Source organism: Scyliorhinus canicula, chromosome 16 (genome assembly GCF_902713615.1).
Source record: "Scyliorhinus canicula chromosome 16, sScyCan1.1, whole genome shotgun sequence".
NCBI classification, from domain to species: domain Eukaryota; kingdom Metazoa; phylum Chordata; class Chondrichthyes; order Carcharhiniformes; family Scyliorhinidae; genus Scyliorhinus; species Scyliorhinus canicula.
In genome coordinates, this window is record NC_052161.1 from 140,892,504 (window position 1) to 140,909,907 (window position 17,404).

Sequence of the window (17,404 nt, forward strand, 5' to 3'; positions counted from 1 at the left end):
GTGATACCCAGTTCAGGGCCAATTGCATGGGTGCACGCGAACCCCGGCCAAGAGGGAGTTTGGAAGAGATCCTGAGAGCAGAACCCCAGGCAATGTGGACCGCAGAGCCATAGTGACCAGTATTTACATTGTTGTTCTGTGCCTTACTTCCTGCTTTGCCCTTCATCAGTCAACATCTTGTTAACTACAGGAAGCCTCCTGTGTATGTCTCTAGCCACCACACTTGGCTATCTGAATGGCTAAATGAAGAACTGAACTACACAAGAACATAAGAACTAGGAGCAGGAGTAGGCCATCTGGCCCCTCGAGCCTGCTCCGCCATTCAATGAGATCATGGCTGATCTTTTGTGGACTCAGCTCCACTAAACTGGACCAGAATAGCGCGAGGATCAACCCTTGGTTTGTCCAGAGTGCATTGATCGCAGCTAAAAAATGTAACTGCAGCAACCGTGGTCTGAGGGGGCGGAAATAACATATGGTTCTCCTGCGCCAGAACGATCGTGAATAATCCCAGCTGTAGGGGCGGTACGGTGGCGCAGTGGTTAGCACTGCTGCCTCATGGCTCCGAGGTCCCAGGTTCGATCCCGGCTCTGGGTCACTGTCCGTGTGGAGTTTGCACATTCTCCCCGTGTTTGCGTGGGTTTCGCCCCCACAACCCAAAGATGTGCAGGGTAGGTGGATTGGCCATACCTTTTTATTAAAACAGTAACCATCACATTTGTACAAGGTCAAATGGTACAAACACTAATTATGCGTTGTAGAGACCAGATACCCTCGCTTCTGTACCTACAGAAGGGAAAGAGGGGGGGCGGGGGGAGGGGTGGATTGGCCATATCTTTTTATTAAAACAGTAAAAACATATACAAGGCCAAACGGTACAAACGCTCATTTTGTGTTGGAGAAACAGGGTACCCTCCCCTCAGTACCAATGTACGGGGAGGGGGGGTGGATACTTTGATTATTAAAACAGTTCACAACACAGTTGTACAAACAACAAATGGTACAAGCACTAAACTTTGCGCTGGAGAGACCAGATACCCTGGCCCCTGTACCAACAGAAGGGAAAGGAAGGGGGGTGTGGGGAGAGAGTCGGAGTGTTGGTGGAGCGGTGGGGAGGGTGCCCAATAGGGCCCTTGCCTGAACAATCTACAGAGGCAGAAAAACAAAAGAACCTTCAATTATGATGTGCCAGATTCTGGGAGTTCCCCTGAAGGGGTGAGGGGGTGACACAGTGTCAGGCACGAGTGAGACCCGCACCCCGCTACAGAGCGTCTCGTGCACCCTGCGCTCTCGACACTAGGCGGCTGACAGCCTTCGGACAGTCGCCCTCTGGGCCCGAATCCTCCACCACACTGAGTGCGACGGTCGGCATGCGCCCACCAACCAACTCAGGGTCTGCCTTGATCCCACCCCCAGGATCATCGACAAACAGGATCTCCTCAGGGTCCTCCCGGGGTCCTGTGCCAGCGGGAGGTGGTGATGCAGATGCCTGCTCCGCCCCCTGCCGCCTGGTCACTGGAAGACCCCGGAAGTAACTCCGGAAACAGGTCCGTGATGGTGACAGAGGTGCCCAAAGACAGCGGTTGGGACAGAGGGTCTTCCAAACCATCACCCGTTTAGAACCTGAGAAACAGGGGGTTATCGCTGACCCCCTCCCCCGAGAAAGTGAACAAGTCCGGGGTGCTAAATTGTACTGGGTGGAACCGGCCCTCTCTGGTCCCATCCGACCCCGAAGCACCCTGCTCGGGGGACAGCGGCAGCTGCTGGGATTTCCTCACTATCCCCCCCACCTCTTTTCTTCTGGGGACTGGGCGTGACATCGATGGAAAAGAACCTGGATCGGCAGCGTTTACAGGGGAGAGGGTAACACTCCGGGGAGACCTCTATCTCTGGAGGCCCCTCCAGGCTGACCCCTTGTCCCTCAATGCTTCCCTCCAGAATTTGTGGCTGGGACAGAGAACCCTATGGTTCGAGGTCGTGCACCTCACTACCGCCACCCAGAGGGACCTGCACAGAAGTGTCGCCGGGTCCGGCATCCGATGGCGAAATGCTAAATTGCCCCTTAATTGGAAACATTTAAAAAATAATCCCAGCTGTTAACGATTTGCATTAACATAAAGCACACTTTCAGAGCTAGTCTGAAGAGTGAAATCTGGGAGTAAGACTTGTTATTGGTGGAACAATATTGTCTGTCATGTTAAATTTGCATGATTCCAAAATGAACATTTATTTTATAAATGCGAATCTGATTCTGAATTGCCTCTATTACAGTGGTCTGGCTCACTGACCTCGTACACATTGCAGCCCATGAGATTGGACACAGCCTTGGATTAATGCACTCTTTGAACACAAATGCAATTATGCACAAAAATGCTACTTTAACACGAAAAGATAAAATCACTCAGGACGATATCTGGGGGATTTGGAGACTGTACGGTAAGTTTGAATGTTGTGGCACTCTACACGCCTGTAAAAGAAGTGATGTGAACAATGATAGTATGATGTAGTGGTTTGACATTTCCAGTCCTGGCTCCCAAATAGTGGATTTGTCATCTTAACCGCACTGTCGGAAAAATAGGAATGGAGGCCATACACCTCTCTCAGGAAAAGAAGTAAAAATTTGCAAGTAAATCACATCAAGCTTGTTTTTACCCAGTTAATCTATTCGGGTCAATCCTGCTCCAACAGCTACTGAGCTGAGAGTGGGCAAAGTTACAACAGAGCACGGTGAAAAGAATATGAGATTGGAAGCTGATCTCAGGATTTGTGAGACGGGCATTATGAACAGACTGACTAAACGTCAGACTGTTGCGAGGGAGAGGGAGGGGGTTAGTGTTGTGAGGGAGAGGGAGGGGTTAGTGTTGCGAGGGAGAGGGAGGGGGTTAGTGTTGCGAGGGAGAGGGAGGGGGTTAGTGTTGCGAGGGAGAGGGAGGGGGTTAGTGTTGCGAGGGAGAGGGAGGGGGTTAGTGTTGCGAGGGAGAGGGAGGGGGTTAGTGTTGCGAGGGAGAGGGAGGGGTTAGTGTTGCGAGGGAGAGGGAGGGGGTTAGTGTTGCGAGGGAGAGGGAGGGGGTTAGTGTTGCGAGGGAGAGGGAGGGGGTTAGTGTTGCGAGGGAGAGGGAGGGGGTTAGTGTTGCGAGGGAGAGGGAGGGGGTTAGTGAGGACCAGCGCTTTGAGCTGGGACCCGAAACCACAGCTTAATTCTTCCCAAAGTTTAATTGAAAGGAAATTTCACCCATCCAGTGCTGGATGTCAGGTAAGCAGTTTGATAATTCAGAAACTGTGGAGAACTCTAACGAGGTAGTGGTGAGATAGAACAAAGAACAAAGAAAAGCACAGCACAGGAACAGGCCCTTCGGCCCTCCAAGCCTGTGCCGACCATGCACAGTCTAAACTTTAGTTTAAACTACAATCTTCTACACTTCCTGGGTCCGTATCCCTCTATTCCCACCCTATTCATGTATTTGTCAAGATGCCCCTTAAATGTCACTATCGTCCCTGCTGGGTTGCCAGCATACAGGTGAAAAGTAATGCAGCTCCCTGAGATGGGGGCAGCAATTGGAGCAGAAGTGGGAAGGGGCTTGTTAGAGTTATAGATGTTTACAGCACGGAAACAGACCCTTCGGCCCAGATCTAGAGATGAAATTTGTTCTAAGTTTATCTGCTTTTATTTCCCTCCTCCAAAAAGGAACATTTTTAACCCCTGACATGGAAAAGCTTCAGAGTGTTTGTTGTAAAAGCACCACTCGTGTTCAATTGTTAAATAACAAAATGATCAGTTTTAATGTTCATTAGTCTGTTCACATTGTGCACTTTTTCTATCTATTCTACTTCATCCACATTATTTTGTAAAATGTTATCTGTGGCACAGCTTCTGATGTCATTAAAGCTGTTCTGGATTAGGCGGTGTCAGCCTTTCCTGGACTCCCTGGGGGAACGGTAGGGAAATAGGCCGGCAGCAGCAGCAATCCGGGGGGGGGGTTTGGTTCGGTGGGAGGGAGAACTGTGTACATGGGTTTGTGGGATGTGGCGGGTGTTATCTCTTTCCCTTTGGTTGTTTGGGTGTTTTTTTGTTTTTTGTTTTGTTTGCAGTTGCTTTTGAAGTTGGTTGGGTGTTGTTCTTGGGGTTTTACTGTGGTTGTTCTGTTAATATTGTTGTGATGTTTATATTTTGTAAAAATCTTAATAAAAATTATTTTCTTTTAAAAAAAGCTGTTCTGGAGACATCGACAATCCCCTGACTGAAGGGAAGGAGAGTAAATCAGTCTGTGAACAATCATGAGGCGGAGGCGATTTTATAAAAGATTGGCATGGTTTTGTAATTAAAAATATAATCACTGACCCAACTTATTCCTTAATTTGAAGGTTGCCTGGACAGACTTGATGAATGTTCTTCCTGGGCTAACGAGGGTTTCTGTGAGAAACACCGTACTTTAATGAAGAAGCATTGCCCACTGATCTGTGATTTCTGCAGAGGTACAACAGCATCTTTTGCCGTTCACTCACCAACTCTTTCCTCTGGATTCTCACCTGTGACACACTCTCGTCGCAGTTACCATCATTCATGCCCTTTTTAGCACAAGGTTATGGCAGTGCATACCATAAACCCTCCATCCATTCACTGAACATCATTGAGCTCTCAAATTCCATAAAAACAATTGATTTCTGTGGGGGTGAAGCTCTAATAATTAGAAATAATGGAAGTATTTTCCAGTAAAGGTCGCTGCGCATTGTGTCTATCTTGCTGACTTCAGCCGTTTCATGTGCAACACAGGCAGCTAAAGATAGAAAACTTCCACTCATCACTTTCTTAGTTTATAATTCGGCAGAAATTTGTCATTAAACGTTGAAAAAAGACAGCCTCGTGAGCATTTTCTGCAATTAAACCAGACATAGGTTTTGCACTATTCATTCGAATTGAAGCTTAAATTCTAAATTGAAAGTGTGGTTATGTTCTTCATAAAATTGCTGGATTTGGGTTATCACTAAAAAGTCCGGAAAATCGACATTCACACGGTCTCCTGTTATTAAAAACCGAATGATTGTTCAACAACAGAAACTTGTGTTTATGTAGCACCTTTAATGTAATAAAAAGCCCAGGGTGCCTCCCAGGACGGTTATAAAGTGGGGTTTGACACATATTAGGGCAGGAACCTTGATCAAATAGAGAGGTTTTAAGGAACATCTTAAAGCAGAAAAGTTTGGTAAACCAGTGACGAGGCACAGGGAGTGAATACCAGAGCTTAGGGCCTTGGGAGCTCAGGGCACAACCACCAATTAATATCAGGCCTTGCTCAAGAGGCCAGACGTAAATGAGCGCCGATATCTCCAAGGTTCGTAGGGCTGGAGGATTTTACTGAGATGCAGATGGGCAAGGCTATGGAGGGATTTGAAAACACAGATGAGAATTTCCAAATTGCAATGTTGCTTAACTGGGAGTCAGTGTAGGTCAGCGAGCACAGGGGGTAAAAGGGACTGGGGGGATGGGGGGTGGAGCAGTAAGGAAGCAAGAGGATGTGCCTTAAATAACCTCAGCTTTATGGAGGGTGGCCAGGAAAACATTGGAATATTCATGTTTAATGACAACAAAGGCACTGATGATGGTTTCAACAGCGTCATAGACAGATGTATACAGCCTATTTCTCTTGTACCGTCCAAGACTTTGCTTTGTAATTTGGCCAAGGATTTGCTTAAATTCATCATTAGCCCCCATCCCTGTAGATTTGAGACAACACTGGGACTTGTAGCTCCCAGCTCTGAAGTAATTATTCTCCTGTTTTTCCATTGCAAAAAATACACCAAGCCAACAATTTTAATTAAAGTGGCGAATAATGACTTAAATGTTAAAATATGTTGCTTTGCAGATCCTCCCATCCCAACCGATGCGCCTACAGCTATTCCTCCCAGGACTAAGGTCAGGCGAGTTCACAAAGGACGGAATATTACAGTTCAATGTGGAAAAAAGATTGCTCATAAGAAAGGGATACTGCAGTAAGTATTTTTTTTTAAAAATGATCCTTATATCTGAATGCATTCAGTAACTTAATATTTTATATGAGCTTTTCCATTTTGGACAGCCAGTATGAAGATCAACCAGTTTGGTTAGATACTGAATTTAGAGTTCCCTTTACTTTGCATCAGTGAAGGCGGCAGAGTAGCACAGTGGTTAGCACTGTTGCTTCACAGCGCCAGGGTCCCAGGTTCGATTCCCGGCTTGGGTCACTGTCTGTGCAGAGTCTGCACGCTCTCCCCGTGTCTGCGTGGGTTTCCGCCGGGTACTCCGGTTTCTTCCCACAAGTCCCAAAAGACGTGCTGTTAGGTGAATTGGACATTCTGAATTCTCCCTCTGTACCCGAACAGGAGCCGGAGTGTGGCGACTGGGGAATTTTCACAGTAGCTTTGTTGCAGTGTTAATGTAAGCCTACTTGTAACAATAATAAAGATTATTGTTTTTCACCCCCAACCTAAAGATAGCACCTCCATATAAACCAGTCAAACATGGTTCCAGTAATAATCTTGGTATTTCATGTGAGATTATAAATTTACTGCCAATAATCAGGTGCAGTTTTACCACTTTAGGCTCGTACTCACTTGGAGCCGGCTTGAGATTAATTTTGCAGAGAATTTACCAGCAGACATTTTCGGGGGTGAATTTAAAACCTTGCTCAGTGTCTTATTCACCTATTTTTAAAAGGAATTAACCAGCATTGCATTAATTACTTGTACACATACCCACTGCGGAGTGGGAAAATGTTACTGGTCTCTGTTGGTTTAGGATCTGTTAAATCCGTATCCAGTTCTTTGATATTTCTGCTCACAGTTGCGTCTAATTTATGTAACTGCGTATTGTCTGAATTATTTGTGCTCCTTATGGAACTGAATAAAATTGTCCATAAAACCAGGCCACATCGATTGATGTGGAAATTAATCAGTTTGCAAGAAGTTTGATTTAGATGGTGATCAAGGCAGTAACAAATCCTCAGGAACCTGATTCCTTGCTAATCAGAATTCTTTGCAGCAGTTTGTACCATCATATCTTTAATCACGGATAATAAACAGAGGTTTTTGTACTGTTTAAATAACTGGAGAATTAACCTCGGTGAATGAGCTGGGCTTTGCGTTTGCCCGTATATAACATTGCATGGCCAAATAATGTAGTCCTTTTGCTTGCACTAATAAGAGGTGCTGAACTCATTGTTGAAGCTTCCTTATGTCTAGGCGGAGAGGGTCTTGAGAAAGCAAGCTCAAGACCATTGTTCAGAGACAGCAGCTCCTCGCCTTAAAAGTCCACTGATGTTGCTTCCGGTGGCGGCTATGAAGGAGTAAGTCGCACATTTGGTGGCTCCCACTCGGGTCGGACTTTTGGACCTTTTCCCCCGATTTTTTTACCAGACTTGATTTGAAAATTGATGACAGAGGCAATTGTGTACTGAATTCCCACATCGGTGCATGGAGAGGAGGATTGGAAGTGCTCGTAAAGGCAGAAACAGAAAGACAGAGAAGGCTTGGGCTGAAGCTGCAGCGGGAGACAGCAAGGCGGAGGGCCGGGCCTCTGGCTTGTCAACCCAGCGGTCAACGGAGCAGCTGATGCAAGTTATTCAGGACGGCTTCGCCAAGCAGAAGCGGGACTGCTTGGACCCGATTAAAGAGGCAATTTTGCGGCTGGAACTTAGATTGGACGCCCAAGATCGGGTGATCCAGAAAGTGGAGAAGGCGCTGGCTGAGCAGGAGGAACATCAAATAGCGGTGGAGTTGGAGGTGGGGATGCTGAGACCAGCAGAAGGCGCTCCTGGAGAAGGTGGAGGACCGAGAGAATAGGTCCCGCCGGCAGAACTTGTGAATCGTTCGGCTCCCGGAGGGTTCTGAAGGAGTGGACGCTGCGGCATTCCCCCGACCCTTGGAGGTGAACAGACTGCTCGTGAGGAAGCCATGAATGGAAGACCCCCTGAGGGCAATGGTGGTGAGATTCCAGATATCTGGATAAGGAGCGTGTTTTACAGTGGGCCAAGCAGACACAGAGCTGCAAATGGAACAGTATCCTGCGGATCTATCAAGACCTGAGTGCGGAGGTGGCCAGGAGAAGAACGGGATTCAATCAGATCAGGTCGATCCTTTTCCAGAAAAAGGTGAAGTTCGGGCTGTTGTACCCGGCCCACCTCTGGGTCACATACGAAGAACAACATTTCTATTTTGAGTCACCTGAAGAAGCGCTGGACTTCGCGAAAAGGAAAGGACTGCTGTCGGACTGAGAACTTTGAATTTGGCTGTAGCGTTCATGTTTTGCAAAGAAAAAGTTTCTTGGTTTTGTTTGGACATTATGTGTAATGCCTGCTGTATGGATCTGGGACCAGCTGCAGAGCTGAGTGTGATAAAAGTTTGTACTTGCACTGTTGGGGGATGGAGGTGTGTTTGTTCAGATGCTGGATCTTTTGTTTGACCTTTTTGTTTGTTTGAGTTCAACTAGGGTTTTTTTTTCATCTCTTGTTGGACAATTGTGTTGGGATTGTTTTTCATTTGAATATATATATGTATGAGCAGGGGGAGGAAGGGGAAGGAACAATAAGGGGAAGGATTGTCTGGTGCCAGGGATGAGGGCCACCAAGCTAGCTGGGCGGGCTAGCTCATGGAAGCGCAGTGGGGGGTGAACAGATGCTAGGCTTATCAAAGGGGTTGATTTATTTAGCGCTGTTACTAGGGGGGGGGGGGGAAATGTTCTGCTGACAAGGGAGGGACTGTTGCTAAGGGACAGAGAGGAGGTCGGGGGCAGAGGCTGCCTACTCACACATGCATAAAGTGTACTCCCGGATCGATTTCTTCATTCTGAGCAGGGCCTGGCTGGCAGGGATGGTGGACACGGGGTACTCGGCGATTACAATCTCAGACCACGCTCCGCACTGGGTTGAACTGCAGGTTAGTAAAGACAGTAACCAGCGCCCACACTGGAGATTAGACATGCGGCTCTTAGCGGACGAGGTGTGGGGGCGGTTGAGGAAATGTATTCACAGTTATCTGGAGGTCAATGACACGGGGGAAATTTCAGCAGCGGTGGTCTGGGAGGCATTGAAGGCGGTGGATAGAGGGGAGCTGATCTCGATATGGGCCCATAGAGAGAAGGCAGACAGAGCAGAGATGGACCGACTGATAAAGGAGATACTACAGGTCGACAGGAGACCCCCAGAGACAGGGCTTCTAAGGGAACGGCGGAGGCTACAGGCGGAGTTTGGCTTGTTAACTACAGGGAAGGCGGTGGAGCAGCTGAGAAAGGTGAGGGGGGCGATTTATGAACATGGAGAGAAGGCCAGCAGAATGCTCGCACAGCAGCTTAGAAAGAGGGAGGCAGCCATGGAAATAGGGAAAGTAAATGACGGAGATGGGAACCTGGTTGGAGACTCAGCAGGGGGTGAATAAGGCGTTTAAGGAGTTTTATAGTAGGCTGTACGGGTCAGAACCCCCACCGGAACCAGAGGGGATGAGGCACTTTCTCGGGGGGCTGAATTTCCCAAAGGTGGACGGGAAGCTGGTAGAAGGGCTGGGGGCCCCAACAGAATCGAAGAGGGTCTGTAGGCCATGCAGTTGGGTAAAGCCCCGGGGCCGTATGGGTACCCAGTGGAGTTCTACAAAAAGTTCTCTGGGATATTGGGGCCGCTGCTGATGAGGCATGGGAAAGAGGGGTGCTTCCCCCGATAATGTCACAGGCCACAATCTCTCTGATTCTGAAGCGGGACAAGAACCCGGAGCTGTGTGGGTCGACACAGGCCGATATCCCTATTGAATGTGGACGCCAAACTGCTGGCAAAAATGTTGTCCTCTAGGATTGAAGATTGTGTTCCGGACGTGATTGGGGAGGACCAGGCGGGGTTCATTAAGGGCAGGCATTTGGTGGCCAATGTAAGAAGGCAGCTAAACGCGATCATGATGCCCCCAGAAGGTAGGGAGGTGGAGGTAGTGGTCGCAATGGACGCAGAGAAGGCTTTCGATCAAGTAGAATGGAAATAGTTGTGGGAAGTGCTGGGATGGTTCGGATTTGGAGCTTTATTGACTGGGTCAGGTTGCTACATCAGGCTCCTGTGGCAAGCATATGGATAAATAGGACGACACTGGACTATTTTAAGCTACACCGGGGAATGAGACAGATTAAGTTTGTGTAACTCCCCGCTCCCCGTTGTTCGCGCTAGCTATAGAGCTGGCAATTGCGCTGAGAGCCTCAAGGGGCTGGTCCGGGGGTGTGGTGGAGCAGAGAGTCTCGCTCCATGCAGACGACCCGCTCCTGTATGTGTCGGACCCAGTGGGGGGGGTGGAAGAAATCATGAGGACTCTGGGGGAATTTGGCCAGTTCTCGGGGTACAAACTAAACATGGGGAAAAGTGAGATGTTCGCGATCCAGGCAAGGGGACAGGAGAGACGATTGGGGGAACTGCCGTTTAGAGTGGTAGGGAGAGGTTTTAGGTATCTAGGCATCCAAGTGATGCGGGAATGGGAACGGTTACACAAAGTTAATCTGGCCCGTCTGGTGGACCAAATGAAGGACGATTGTCAGAGGTCGGACGCGCTCCTGCTGTCACTAGCTGGGAGGGTCCAGACGGTGAAGATGACGGTCCTTCCGAGATTCCTGTTTGTGTTCCAGTGTCTCCCCATCTTTATTCCACGCACCTTCTTTAAATGGGTTAACAAAGTTATCATGGGCTTTGTATGGGCGGGCAAGACCCCGCGAGTAATAAAGGGGATGATTGAGCAGAACCGGGGAAAGGGCGGGCTGGCACTGCCAAACTTCAGTAACTATTATTGGGCGGCGAGTATAGCCATGATCAGGAAGTAGGTGGTGGGGGGGTGGGGGGGGGGGGGGGGGGGGGGGGGGGGGGGGGGGGGGGGGGAGGAGGGTCGGCATGGGAGCGTATGGAGGCGGCTTCATGTAAGGGCACCAGTTTGGGGGCGTTGATAACGGCACCTCTGTCGTTCCCGCCGGCACGGTACTCCACCAGCCCCGTGGTGGTGGCGGCGGCCCTGAGAGTCTGGGGGCAATGGAGGAAGCATGTGGGAGCAGAGGGAGCATCGGTCTGATCCCCAATCTGTAATAACCACTGATTTGCCCCAGGAAAGATGGACAGGGGGTTTCGGAGATGGCAGAGGGCAGGAATTGAGAGGATGGGGGATATGTTTATAGAAGGGAGCTTTCCTAGCTTGAGGGAGCTGGAGGAGAAATTCAGATTGGCGAGGGGCTTCCTGCGTAGACAGGTCTCAACCGTCCGGCTCCTACCACCACCCGGGATTCAGGATACAGTAGTTTCCAGAGTGGGGGTGGGAGAAGGGAAGGTCTCCGACATCTATAAGGGATATCATCCGATATCATGGGGTCAGAGGACACGCAGACTGAGGAGCTGAAGTGCAAATGGGAGGAGGAGTTATGAGGAGAGATAGAGGATGGTCTATGGGCGGACGCGTTGAGTAGAATCAACACGCCCACAACATGTGCCAGGCTCAGCCTGATACAGTTCAAGGTCGTTCACCGAGCCCACATGACAGTGGCCCGGATGAGCAGGTTCTTTGTTGTAGAAGATAGGTGTGAAAGGTGTGCGGGCGGAGGGGGGGGGACCATGTCCACATTTTGGACATGCCCAAAGCTTAGGGGACACGGACAGGGGTTTGCAGACGTCATGTCCACGGTGTTAAAAACAAGGGTGGCATCGAGTCCGGAGGTGACGATTTTCGGGGTGTCGGAAGATCCGGGAATCCAGGAGAAAGAGGCAGACGTTCTGGCCTTTGCTTCCCTGGTAGCCCGGAGACAGATACTATTACCTTGGAGGGAGTCAAAGCCCCCGAAGTCGGAGACCTGGCTGACTGATATGGCTAGCTTGCTCTGTCTGGAGAAAATCAAGTTCACCTTGAGAAGGGCTGGTTTAGCACAGGGCTAAATCGCTGGCTTTGAAAGCAGGCCAGCAGCACGGTTCAGTTCCCGTACCAGCCTCCCCCCACAGGCGCTGGAATGTGGGGACTAGGGGCTTTTCACAGTAACTTCATTTGAAGCTTATTTGTGACAATAAGCGATTTTCATTTCATTTCATTTCAGAGTGTCACTGTTAGGGTTCGCCCGGAGGTGGCAACCGTTCGTCGACTTTTTGGCAGAAAATTAATCTTCAGCAGAAGGGGGCGCGGGGGGGGGGGGGGTTAGTTTAGTTTAGAGTAGGGGGTTAATAACGGTGGGACCTGCAAGGGAGGTAGCAGGCTTTTTTTGGACTGTTTATAGACTTATGTATATTGTTTATTTTGTCGCTGTTGTAAAACCAAAACTACCTCAATAAAATGTTTATTAAAAATAAAGTCCACTGATGTTAGGCACAAGCTCAAAGGTTCAACTGGTTGGAAGTTTGTGTGTGTGAGTGTAATGTTCAGGCTGATCCTGAACTGGCACTGGAAGCTGCTACTCAGGAAGTCACAGATGTCCTTAATGCCTCCTCCTGAAGCGTTATTGCTGCAGCCATCTGCTAGACAGTAGATGTCTCCAGGTGTTTTTCAGGTCCTGAGGAAAAAGGCTACCTGTATTGTGCTGCGGATGCAGTGATGGACACTTCTGCACACACAGGTGGACATAAAAGACCTCGTGGCACTATTGTGAAATAGAGCAGAGGAGATATGTCAACCAACATCCCTAACCGATCATGATCGCATTGCTGCTTGTGCGAGTTTGCTGTGTATAAATTGGCTGCCATAAACTTCCTTTATTACAACAGTGACAACACGTCAAAAATACTTCTGTTGTAATAACATCTAATAAAAAATCCAGTTGGAAAGCAGTTTGGGTTATCTTGAGTTTGTGAAAGACACTTTTGAAATGCAAAATTTTTCTTATTCGAATCTGAACAAGATCCAGCCATTCTGCAAACTAAAGTCTTTGTTTGGAGACATTTCTAGCAGCTTTGGACAGGCTGAAGTGTGTCTAACCACTGACATGAGACAACTTGAGAACTGACCGCCGGCAGCACTGACACAACCAGAGACTCGGAAATTAAAGGATCCTTGAGGATTTCATGTCTCAGCGTGTATCGCTTTTTTCAGATGTAAGCCAGGACAAATAACATTTGTGGTTTCTCAAGAGTCTAATGTCAGCTGGCTGGGCAGACAAGTGGCATGTTATGCGAACAGTTGATTCACACGCATCCAATCAATCACTCTGCAAACAGCTATGCAGATAAAAAACAAATTAAGGAAAGATGACACTGAATCTTCATTTAGTAAGCTAATGGCGGCTGGGGAAACAGTTGGGTAACCCCAAGTGATCCGGGGTTGCAAAGGGACTAATGAGCCAGGCTTCCTATTGCTGAAGACTTTACTGTTGCAAATGCATGTACAGTATGTGCTCCTCTAGGTTCACAAAGGAACCGAACAGGTCGATGTGAAGAATTAAACTTTGGTAGCAGAAAATGATGGATGGTTTTGAAATGTTGTGAATCGCTCCAGCCAGCAGAAGCAGTGTGGCGGAGGAAGTACTTAGCTAAACTGATAGCAGTAAAGTCAGTTACAGCCTCAGCATTTCTTTCACTGCTGGCACCTCAGAACCACAAGAGGTTCGGAATTTGAACGTAACTCTTAAGTGGAAGTCTAGCAAGATGCTCATTACGCCCCCTTATAATTTCGCGCACAACCACGATGATTCTTTGAGATTCAAAATGATTCCCCTGCCATTTACAACACTTAACTCATGCTTTTTAATTGACTTTCTGCTGTTTATCCAGTTGTGTGCTCGGTGAACTGGGTAAAGATGTTCTCTATCTGTCATTAGTATCTCATTGATCATTGCTACCCTTTGTAGCTATTTAGAGTTTACATCAAAGCTATTTAATTACCTTAAGTTTAAATAAACATCTGTTAATACTCATTTAGCTGCTAGGATTTCTGTTCAATCTGTTCATTGGGTCAAATGCCCCTTTTCTGTGCTTTATATTCGGTGTAATTAACAGTATTAGTTTAGAATAGATTCCAAAGTAACTACATTTGGTATCACCAAACTGAATTAGTGCCATCTGCTGATTAGATTTGGAGGGACTTATGAAATTTCATACATCCTACCCATGGGTCTTATTAATCCCCATTGCCCTGCCACTGGAACGTTTATAGGCCAATAATGCCACTGACTCATCAAAGCGTTTAACTATAAAGCAGCCAATAAGCTGGTTAGTCATGAAAGGTACGGTGGTTTAATCAGTTCCTGAAACACTTACAACAATGCCAGAGCAGCCCCTCCCAGACATAACAGAAGCATGCAATCCCCGCTCGATGTCGTCTTAGTGTTTGGTTCTGCAGTCTCAACCTGCCGGGACTGCCTGCCTCAGAAGCGGGAATGCTACTACGAAACAAAGTCTCACTCGTACTTGTGACAATAAGCAATTATTATTATTAAAATGGTGCTTCCTGAGCATTGTTCAGATCGGCCAGTGGTTTCTGAGTTCACCAGCTCTTCATGGGCAGATGATTGCTGGCTAGTGACCTCAGAAACAATTCCTCTCCTCTTCACATGGTGTACGATCTTTCGCACAGCCTGACAGGGCAGCTGGGGCCTCTCATCCAAAAGAGGTCGAAATGAATCTTATTAAATTTGAGATAGTCTATTGGTGTAGGACACCCATTCATGAGTATTAATTGGGGTGGCACGGTAGCACAGTGGTTAGCACTGTTGCCTCACAGCTCCAGGTTTGATTCCCGACTTGGGTCACTGTGCTGAGTCCGCACGTTCTCCCCGTGTCTGCTTGGGTTTCCTCCGGGGGCTCCGGTTTCCGCCCACAAGTCCCTTAAGTCTACTTATGACACTAATAACGATTCTTATTATTAATTCATTTTCAGATGGTATAAAGATGGTGAACTATTAGAGATTTCATATCCTGGTTACATCTCCATGAAGGGCAATAGGCTCAGTATCATCGCCAATGCAATCAATGAAGGAACTTACACTTGCCTAGTGAAGAAAAAAGACAAAATCCTTACAAAATACTCTTGGCAGGTAGTGCTCAAAGAGTAAAATAAACTGGTTAATTAAATGTCTGTAATAACTTGCTAAACATAGTGACTGGGTTAGAGGCATTAACAATTTATTGTATTTTTTAATAAAACAGAACCTGTGTCTGTACAGTGATGTGTATTCAGTGCCGGGTTTTGTACATGTGAACCTGTGTCTGTACAGTGATGTGTATTCAGTGCCGGGTTTTGTACATGTGAACCTGTGTCGGTACAGTGATGTGTATTGAGTGCAGTGTTTTGTACATGTGAACCTGTGTCTGTACAATGATGTGTATTCAGTGCAGTGTTTTGTACATGTGAACCTGTGTCTGTACAGTGATGTGTATTCAGTGCAGTGTTTTGTACATGTGAACCTGTGTCTGTACAGTGATGTGTATTGAGTGCAGTGTTTTGTACATGTGAACCTGTGTCTGTACAGTGATGTGTATTCAGTGCAGTGTTTTGTACATGTGAACCTGTGTCGGTACAGTGATGTGTATTCAGTGCAGTGTTTTGTACATGTGAACCTGTGTCTGTACAGTGATGTGTATTCAGTGCCGGGTTTTGTACATGTGAACCTGTGTCTGTACAGTGATGTGTATTGAGTGCAGTGTTTTGTACATGTGAACCTGTGTCGGTACAGTGATGTGTATTGAGTGCAGTGTTTTGTACATGTGAACCTGTGTCTGTACAGTGATGTGTATTCAGTGCCGGGTTTTGTACATGTGAACCTGTGTCTGTACAGTGATGTGTATTCAGTGCAGTGTTTTGTACATGTGAACCTGTGTCTGTACAGTGATGTGTATTCAGTGCCGGGTTTTGTACATGTGAACCTGTGTCTGTACAGTGATGTGTATTCAGTGCAGTGTTTTGTACATGTGGACCTGTGTCTGTACAGTGATGTGTATTCAGTGCCGGGTTTTGTACATGTGAACCTGTGTCGGTACAGTGATGTGTATTGAGTGCAGTGTTTTGTACATGTGAACCTGTGTCTGTACAGTGATGTGTATTCAGTGCAGTGTTTTGTACATGTGAACCTGTGTCGGTACAGTGATGTGTATTGAGTGCAGTGTTTTGTACATGTGAACCTGTGTCTGTACAGTGATGTGTATTCAGTGCAGTGTTTTGTACATGTGAACCTGTGTCTGTACAGTGATGTGTATTCAGTGCAGTGTTTTGTACATGTGGACCTGTGTCTGTACAGTGATGTGTATTCAGTGCCGGGTTTTGTACATGTGAACCTGTGTCGGTACAGTGATGTGTATTGAGTGCAGTGTTTTGTACATGTGAACCTGTGTCTGTACAGTGATGTGTATTCAGTGCAGTGTTTTGTACATGTGAACCTGTGTCTGTACAGTGATGTGTATTCAGTGCAGTGTTTTGTACATGTGAAATTTTCTGGATTTTGGTTTTTTCAATGATCTTTAAAAATGCATTAAATTTGACTGACCAATGTGTTGAGCTGAAGGCTATATATGGTTAAGAGTATTTAATGTTGTTTTTTTCTCACAAGGAGCAGGTATTTGAGCAGGTTTGTGTGGGTGCCCATCGGCAGAGTGCTGTTAGCTCCAGTTGACGTCTACTCACCAACATTGACCAGGAATCAAATTTCCAACTAGCTTATGGGCGGAATGCTAGCAGTTAGCACTGTTGCTTCACAGCACCAGGAACCCAGGTTCGATTCCCGACTTGGGTCATTGTGCGGAGTCTGCACATTCTCAGTGTGTCTGCGTGAGTTTCCTCCAACAAGTCCCGAAAGACGTGCTGTTAGGTGAATTGGACATTCTGAATTCTCCCTCTGTGTACCCGAACAGGTGCTGGAATGTGGCGACTAGGGGCTTTTCACAGTAACTTCATTGCAGTGTTAATGTGACGATAAAGATAATTATAATGTCTCGCTGCCAATGCAACATAACAGAATGTATTAGTTCCAGAGCTGCCATTGAGACATAATCATTATCATGTTCGGGTCAATGAGTTGCTGTTTTATCGTGTGTCCTTGTTCCAAGAATCCTAAATTTAACATTTTTTCAATGAGCTCAGCAGTAGGTTGTGTCATTAGTTCAGCTGGCTAGTTCTGATGGAATTGAACAATCAGTGGGAGAGTGTCAGATACTAGATTGTGACAAAGCAACAATTAAAAATGATGATGTCTGCTTCTGGAGCCTCCCCAGCCTGTGAGTCAAATCAACTAAATCATTGTGTTCTGGTCTGGAGATACATCTCACCTGAAATTTATGTTGGAAGTCCCTTGAGCCCATTGCGATAAATTTTCTTCTTGATGTGGGGACCCAGCAAATTGGACGTGGCTTGCAGCTGATTCCTCAGTTGTTATATGTGGTAGTGGAGTTATAGCAAATTTCATACAAAGTCCTCATTAACACCCCAGAATGGATAGAAAAATATTCAAGCAGCACTTCTT

The 17,404-nt window shown here is 47.1% G+C and overlaps 1 protein-coding gene across 1 annotated transcript in view; it reads left to right on the forward strand.

Annotated features, from left to right (window-relative positions):
• mmp23ba (matrix metallopeptidase 23ba) overlaps positions 1-16,454 on the forward strand; it is a 38,414-nt gene extending 21,960 nt beyond the window's left edge. Inside the window, exons 5-8 of the mRNA XM_038773569.1 lie at positions 2,272-2,436; positions 4,363-4,473; positions 5,862-5,988; positions 14,830-16,454. Of these exons, the coding sequence (XP_038629497.1) occupies positions 2,272-2,436; positions 4,363-4,473; positions 5,862-5,988; positions 14,830-15,004 (578 nt within the window). The 3' untranslated portion in view covers positions 15,005-16,454. The remainder of the gene's footprint in view (positions 1-2,271; positions 2,437-4,362; positions 4,474-5,861; positions 5,989-14,829) is intronic.
• Positions 16,455-17,404: the final 950 nt, after the last annotated feature.